Below are 8213 nucleotides of genomic sequence, written 5' to 3' on the forward strand. Positions count from 1 at the left end.
TACTTCCTATTCAACAAACTTTGGTGGCTCCCTATTACCTCCAGGATAAAATACAAAATGTTCCTCTGTTTGGCAAAGCCTTTCATAAACTAACCTCTTCCTATCTTTCCAGTCTTCTCACACCTCACTCCCAACACATAGTCTTTGATCCGTGGACACTGGTCTCCTGGCTGTTCCACAAACAAGATGCTCATGTATTGGCTTGGGGCATTTTCTCTGGCTCTCTCTCATACCTGGAATACTCTTGCTCCTCAGTTCTACCTGATAACTTCCTCAGCTTCCTTTAAGTCCCCACTAAATCCTATCTTTTACTAGAATTACTATCTTTTACTTCCTCAACCTCTCTTAATTCTAGAGCTTTCCCTTTGTATTTATCATGTATGTAGCATGCTTTGTAGATATTTGTTTGTGTGTTACGTCCCCCCCATAAGATTGTAAGCTCCTTGAGAACAAAAACTCTCTTTCACCTCTTTTTGTATATCCCTAGTGCTTAGCATAGTATCTGGCACATAGTAGGTGCTTAATAAATGTTCATTAACTGACTGACCACATGTTTGTAATGGGGTTTTTATTTTGTTCTCAGTTGGGTGGGATGGAGTTGGGGTGGGAATGTGAGAAGATATATTTTTGCTGACTGAAACAAATAAAATATGATTTAAAAAACCGAGTGGAAGATGGATAGAGGGGAAAGACTTGAGGTAGGGAAAACAATCAGCAGTGCCTACATACGGGTGATGGCAGTGTCAGAGGTGAGAAGGGGATTATATGAAGGTAGCATCAACCAAACTTGGCAACAGATTGGCAACAGGGTATGACAGTGAGGAATCAAGGATTACATTTAGATTAACAGCCTGGGTGACTGAGAAGCTGGTGGTAACCTCCACAGTAATAGTTAAGTTAGGAAGAGATGAGGTTTGGGGGATAAAGATAATGAGTTCAGTTTTGGACATATTAAGTTTACACTGTATATGGGTCAACCAGATCAAGATATCTAATAGGCAGTTGGACAGAAGAGAGGATCTTAAATCTGGATAAACAGATCTAAGAATCATCTTTACACAGATCATTATTGAATACATGGAAGGTGATTAGATCATGTAGGAGGAAAGCACCTTGACATAAGAGAACATTAGGGAGAAAAGAATGATCAACAGCATCAAATGCTAAAGAGAGATCAAGAGGGATGAGAATTGAAAAAAAAGGCATTAGATTTGACAATTAGGAAATCACTGTTACCATAAAGATCAAATTATAGAGAAAAAAAGCTACCCATCTGAAACTATACATAGTAGCATTATAACTATAAGGAACTAGGACATGGTAAATATCTAACAGCTTGTGGTATATCAATGTAATATGAATCACAATGAATAACAGAATCTCAGCATCGGACATGACCCTAAAAGGTCACCTACCTCCATCTGAACAAGTCTTTTCTTTACCACTGACAAGGGCCCCTGACAAAGTATTTGTCAGTATTTGTCTGGAGACTTCCAGGGAAGTGGAATTACTATTCTCTAAAATTGCCATTACACTTCTGGATGCCTCTAATTATTAAGAGAATACAATTTGATCATATGAAGAATATAAACAAATCTGCAAAGAGATCAAACTATGAAGAACCAGAGCAACGTACACACCTTCTACATAATGCCATGAATCCCTAACTACAAACATATAAATGTAAAAATACATTAAGAAATACAGATGAGTAGCCAGAGAATAGGAGGGGAATATATAGAAAGTAATAAATAAGCTGTTATAGGCATGTTGTATATAGAAATTCATTTTTAAGTGAAAATACAAGCATTTTGTACCATAAGTTCCAAATAGAAAGTGACCTAAGTTATATAAAAGGTCACATAAAAACCTGAAGGAAAAAGAAAGAAGGTATCTTTAATAATAACTATGGGAAGAATTGTTCATTAAACATCGGATGACAGAGATCACAAAAGATAAACTGAAAAATTCTTGTGTGAACAAAATCAGTGGAGCTAGTATAAGAAGTGAAACTATGATTGGGAATAAATTTTTACATGAAACACTTCAGTTAAAGATTTGACTATACAGGGATTAGTACAAATACATGAACAAGAGGCACTCCTCAATAGATAGTGGTTAAAAGATATGAACAATCGGTCCTCAAAAGAAGAACTATGAACTATTAACAACCAAATGGAAAATTGTTTCAAATCACGAATAATAAGAGAAATGTAAAAATTTTAAAACTCTGAGGTTTCATCTAACACCCAGCAAATTTGCAAGGATGACAAAATATAGAAATAGTTAACTTTTGTGGGATATTAACCAATAAAACCAAAGAAAGTGCATAAAAATTATATGTACAATTGTACACACACACACACCCCAAAACCACAATGTTTTCCACATTTCAGGACCATTTTTTGCTTCTTCTATAGGACCAGTATCATTTTCCTCCATATCCCTTTTGAAGTGTGTTGACTAAAATGAGACAAGGTAGTCTTGTAAAGGCCTAACCACTAGTAAGCTCTTTGAGGATCAATGGATTCTAACTCCCTGGAAGAAGTATAGTGAAAAGGAAACAGCCCCAAACCAGGATACCTAGCTTGAGTCCTGGCTCTGTCATGCAAAGATGCTCCTGTAGAGCTGTGGTTTTCGGTAAGCCACTGGACCTCTCTAAGTTTCCTCAACTGTAAAGAAAAAAAAAAGAAAGAAAAGAAAAGAAAAAAGGGGAGTTGTCCTAGTTGATCACTAAGTTTCCATCCAGTCCTAACTATCCAGGAATCTTACCTAAAATTTATATCTCTCCCAGTACTGAGCGTAGGCAGTCCACAGTAGGTACTGGAGTATCTTGAATATAAGTGAATGCATGCGTGCAGATTCTAATGGAAGGATGACTTTCTGGCCTGTAGATATTATACTCAGAGAATCCAAGAATGTCAATGCTGCAAAGTGCCTTAAGATTAACTAGCCTAAACTCTCTCTTTTTGGACTGAGGAGAAAATTGACACCAAGAGAGGTGGAGAGGCACGTGTGAGAACACACACAGAATCAAGGCTGGAATCAGGTTCTCCTGATTTCTAGTCCAGGCTCCTTTTCACTACACCACCAGGGAAGGAGGGATATAAAACTCAGATCCTCTTCTTGGCTCTGCCAAGGAATTTGCTTCTAACACACCCCAGCATTCCACTAGCTTTTTTCACAATGGCATTTCAGGGCTGACTCTTACTAAGCTTGTGGTCAACAGTGATCCCAGATTATCTATTTTTCCTGTGCCTACCCAGCCCATTCTCATTCTGGATTTAGTTTGCTGGCACCAAATTCCATAAATGTACCATTTTATCCCTGTACTTGCTTAATTTCATTTGGCTAGTCAGGATGGCAAAGGGCAACTGAGGAGGGCTCTGAATGAATGAAAAAGCATTTATTAAGGGCTTACTATATGCCAGGTATTAGCTAACTTCAAAACTGAAAGGGGAAAAAAAATAACATGTTTAAAGATGGTAATCAAGTAGATATAGAAAGGAAAGTACAAATAAGTGTTCTGAGTAGGGAAGTATATAGTTGAAGAGAGTACCATGTTGATGATCATGGAGGTGGAGCGGTGCCTTGTGGCGATGAGGTCCAGGAGTTATCCCAGGTGAGGAAAAACTGATGGGGGATGGAACAGGAGGTGACTCCTGTTCTCCCCCCAGGTCTGCCATCTTCCTAAAGAAGCCTTCTTGAAGATGTAGCACAATTGAGACCTGGGAAAAATGAAAATTGTGGCAGGATGAGGGTGGCATTATGAAAGCCTAAAATATCAGGGTCCAGGAACACATCCAAGAATGGAAGGATGGACTATGGGACTCACTTTGTTTATTTTTTTTTTTTGCCAGACCTGTGATTTTATTGCTTTAGGGAATTCTGAGGGAAGGAGCTCCCTCTACCAAATAGGACACAACTATTCTGAAACTTATGGTCTAGAAGAATTTCCTGGAGCACTGAGAGGTTAAGTCAATTTTCCATGGTAAGATAGCCAATATGAGTCAAAGGCAGACCAGAAAAAATCCTCTTCCTGACACTGCAGTTCAATTCTTCACCCATCAATACATTCTACCCAATCAATCAGTCACTAATAATCACTTATATAATACTTTTCATTCAATCCAACAACCCTGTGAGGTACTATCTATCTGCATTTTATAGATGAGATAAAATCACTTGTCTATTTTCACACAGCCAGCAAGTTGTATGGGTAGAGGGCAACTGAAACAGGCTGCTGTTCATTTCTCTAAGGCAATAGACAGGGATGCTGAAAGGTCCAGTTTAAATATCATTTCCTTAATGAAGCCTTTCCTGATTATTTCTTCTCTCCACCCAAAGTTTGTAATACTCTTCAGCTAGGTGGTGAAGTGGATAAAGCTGGGACTTGAGTTAATTAGACCTGTGGTCAGATTTGGCCTCCGATGGCCCCAAATGGGGTCACAGAAGAGCTGGACAGGTCTGGTTGTGGAAACTTCCTTCACTAATGCATTTGCAGATCACTAAGTTTTAGAACTTTTTTTGTAGAAACTTTTGTGGGACACTGAGCTTTGCCACATAGCTAAAATGTGTCAGAGGCAAGGCTTAAATCCAGGTCTCTCTGACTTCAAAGATGATCCCTCTATTCACTGCTACAAACTGTCTCTTAAGCACTCATATACATTCTATTGTAACCGTTAGTCTGTCATACTGTATTCCCATTCTAAACTCCATGAGGGCAAAAAGCATTTAACCAAATTTTGTATCTTCCTTAGAACCTAGCATAGTGCCTTTCACATAGTGGATACTTAATGTCTGTTCAAACTGAAAGTGTCCATATATTAATAAGGCTCAAGAGTCAGAGTATCAAGCTTTCAGTATTAGAAGCATACAATGGCAGAGCTGGAAGAGACTTTCAGATCATCCGATTTAATTCAACCCTCTTATTTTACAGATGAAGAACTGATATAGGACATCTGGTTAAAGTAGTTACTTGCTACATATACTGAACCTCAAAAAAGAAACAAAAATGCCCCGGTCATATCATAAAAACATTCAGTGGTTCGGTAAGTGGCAAGATAAGAAGTAAAAATATTGTGTTAAATTTCTGTACAGTATTTTCTTAAACATATACACACAGGCCTTTCTCTGGATTAATGGTCTGGCAGACGGATCCTTCAAGGCAGCGCCAACTTAGAATAGCATTTCAGCCTTGGCTTGGAGCAATGGAAAAAAGCACTGGCCTCGGAGTCAGGAGACCTGGGATTGGCATCCCGGCTCTAACACGAGCTGTCAGCAAGTCTTCTCTCTTCTCAGAGCCTCAGTTCCCTCATTTTGTACAACCACAGCTCAGCCTACTTTCACGGGGTGGTTGCAGGGGAAGGTCTCGGTGGCCACCGAGGCGCCGCAGGGACTGGGGTTTGGCCGGACTCGGGCAGGGACGAAAATGCCGGGGGTGGGGACCGGGAGGGCGGCAGCCTGCGGGGCTCCAGGCGCTACCACCTAGTGCACGCTGTCAGGGTCCGAGCGGGGAGAGGGGCGTAAGGAGGGCAGGGGGCGCGCGTGGGGGTGGGGCTCAGCGGATCTCAGCCCGCGCGCCGGGCTATCCCTCAATCCCCACCCCGAGGAGGGAAGGACAGGACCGGACTAGACGGGCAAGGCGGGGCCGCCCTTTCCTCCCCGGTCACGGCCCCGCGGCGACCCCTCCACCCGACCCCACTCCGGGGGCCCCCGAGAGCCCGAGCCAGTGCCGGGCCAGAGAAGCTCGCGTGCCCAACACACCTACCCTGTTCCCTCGTCCGGGACCCCGCCGCTCACCTGCCGGACTCTGAGCCGCGGCCCCGGACAGGAAGTGTCCCCAGCTCTCGAGCCCCGCCCCCGGGCCCGTGGACGCCCCGCCCCCGCGATGCTTCCTCTAGGACGCTCTAGGAAGCCCGGACGACTCCGCGCCTCGCGCCTCGGTGGACCGGGTTAGGTGGGGCTGACACCGAGGCGGGCAGTACATCCGTGCCCGGAGAGGGGGGTGGGGGGGGTGGAGAGAGGAGAGGGAAAAGGGGAGAAAAGGAGAGGGGAGGAAAGGAGAGAGGGGGAGAGAGAGGAGAGGAGAAGAAGGGAGGCGAGGAGAGGACAGAGAGGGGGAGGGGGAGAGGGAAGGAAAGGAGCGAGAGAGAGGAGGGGAAGAGAGAACAGAGGGGAGGAGAAGGAATAAGGGAAAGGGGGAGAGAGGAGAGAGGGGGAGAGGAAAGGAGAGGGAGAGAATGGAGGTGAGTAGAGGACAGAGAGGGGAGAGGAGGAGAGGGAGGAGAGAGAGAGGAAAGGAAGCAGAGGGGAGGAGAGAGAAGAAAAGGGATGGGGAGAGGGGAGGAGAGGAGGGAGATGAGAGAGAGGAGAAAAGAAAAGGAGAGAGAGGAGAAGGAAGGAGAGAGAAAAAGAAAGGAGGAGGAGGAGAGGAAAGAGGGAATAAGAGGAGATAGAGTGAAAGGGAGGAGAGGAGAGAGGAAGAAAGGTGAAGAAGGGGAGGGAAAAGGAAGGAAGAAGAAGGAGAGAGAAGTTAGAGGGAAGGGAAGAAGGAGGAGAAAGGGGCAGAAGAGGGGAGGGAAGGGATGGAGGTGGAGGGAAGAAAGAAAGGGGAGAAGGGAGAGGGGAAGAAAAATGGGGGGAAGGCTGAGGTGAGTTAGAAGGAAAGTGAGGAGGGAGAGGAAGGAAAGTCAGAAGAGGAGAGATGGAAAGGGGAAGGAGGAGGAAGACAGAAAGAAGACTGGGACGATGAAGGGGATGGAAAAGAAGGGGAGTAGAGAGGCAGGTGGGAAGGGCTGATACAGAAGAGAGAAAGGAGATGGGAAAGGATGGAAAGCACAGAAAGGAAGGAAAGGAGAGAGAAGGGGGACTGAGGGGAAGAGCTGAGAGGGAGATGAGAAAAGGGATAGGGGAGAAGAAAGAAGGAAGGAAGGGAGAAGAGAATGGAAGAGGATTGAATGAAGGAAAAGGGAAGGTAGGGAAAGAGGTGGGGATGTGCTAAGGGAGGAAAGGAGGCAGGAACAGCTGAGAGGAGGTGGGGAGGGCTGAGACAGAAGGAAAGGGAAGGAGAGAGAGGAGAGAGGAAGGAAAGGGAATTGAGAGGGGGGAGGAGAGCTACAAGAGAGATAAGGAAGAGGGGAAAGGAAAGAAAAGGAAAAAGAGGAGAAGAGAAGGGAGACAAAAAAGACTGAGTAGAGGTGGGGCAGAGGCAGAAATGTGCTTGATCAGCTCATGCTGGATTGTGAGTAAACATTTACACCTTGCTAGAAATCAGGGCTTGATTTATTATTTTGTCAGTTGTCTAGACAAGTTTAAGTGATGGGGAAAATATTAATAATGCAGATTAAGCTTAAAATTGTGTCAAGTCTACATTTTTTCCCCTAGAGAGCCAGTTGTTAAATATTTACCAGAATAGCCCTGGGCAGAGGGAAGCAAGAAAGAAGAAAGTGGAGAGAAAGCAGGGATGAGAGGAGAGGGGAAAGAAAAGAGAAGGGGAAGAGAGAGAAGAAAGGGGGGTGAAGGGCAAGGTGGGATGGAGGAGGAAGAAAAAGAAGAGGTAAAAAAAGGGAATGGAGGAAGGAAAAAGGGAAGAAACCATGGTATGTGAGGAAGAAGAGAAAGGGAAGCAGAAAAAGGGAAGGAGAAAAGAGATCAAGAGGTAAGATGGAATAAAGGAGGAAGCGAGGGATGCAGAAGAGAGACAGGAAGCGGCCTTGAGAAGGGAAGAGGAGGAAAGAGAGAGGGAAATGGGGAGAAAAGAGTGGAAGGAAGAAGTAGAGAGAGAAATTAATGAGAGGAAAGAAGAGAGGAGCAAAGGAAGAGAGAGATGAGTACTAAGAACAAGAATTGCAAGAGTTAAAATACCTTTGAGACTATCTCATTCAGAGGTTCTTAACCATTTTTGTGATTATATATATATATATATATATATATATATATATATATGCCTTTGTTATATATTCCTTTTTTATAACTCATGGACCCCTTCTCAGAATAATGTTTCTAAATGCCTGTGTGGTAAGGTCCATGTGTTTTGAGGGGCTGTCTCCTGAATGTAGCATGGTAGGGTGGGGTGGCTCAAAAGGAGGAAGAAATTTTTTAACCTCTACTTCCCTTTAATTCCTGCTGGGCAAGGAAGCAGGAAGTTGGGACCAGAGACCGAGCTTCTTCTCAGAGAGAGGAGGCATGGGATTAGAATTATATCTCTCTGT

The 8213-nt window shown here is 43.8% G+C and overlaps 1 protein-coding gene across 1 annotated transcript in view; it reads right to left on the reverse strand.

The window, feature by feature from the left end:
- GLI4 (GLI family zinc finger 4) overlaps nucleotides 1-5858 on the reverse strand; it is a 32771-nt gene extending 26913 nt beyond the window's left edge. Inside the window, exons 1-2 of the mRNA XM_036760980.1 lie at nucleotides 5771-5858; nucleotides 3560-3728 (exon numbers count right to left, since the gene is read on the reverse strand). Coding sequence (XP_036616875.1) covers nucleotides 3560-3686 — 127 coding nt within the window. The 5' untranslated portion in view covers nucleotides 3687-3728; nucleotides 5771-5858. The remainder of the gene's footprint in view (nucleotides 1-3559; nucleotides 3729-5770) is intronic.
- Between the last annotated feature and the right edge of the window lie 2355 nt (nucleotides 5859-8213).

Source organism: Trichosurus vulpecula, chromosome 1, assembly GCF_011100635.1.
Source record: "Trichosurus vulpecula isolate mTriVul1 chromosome 1, mTriVul1.pri, whole genome shotgun sequence".
NCBI lineage: Eukaryota > Metazoa > Chordata > Mammalia > Diprotodontia > Phalangeridae > Trichosurus > Trichosurus vulpecula.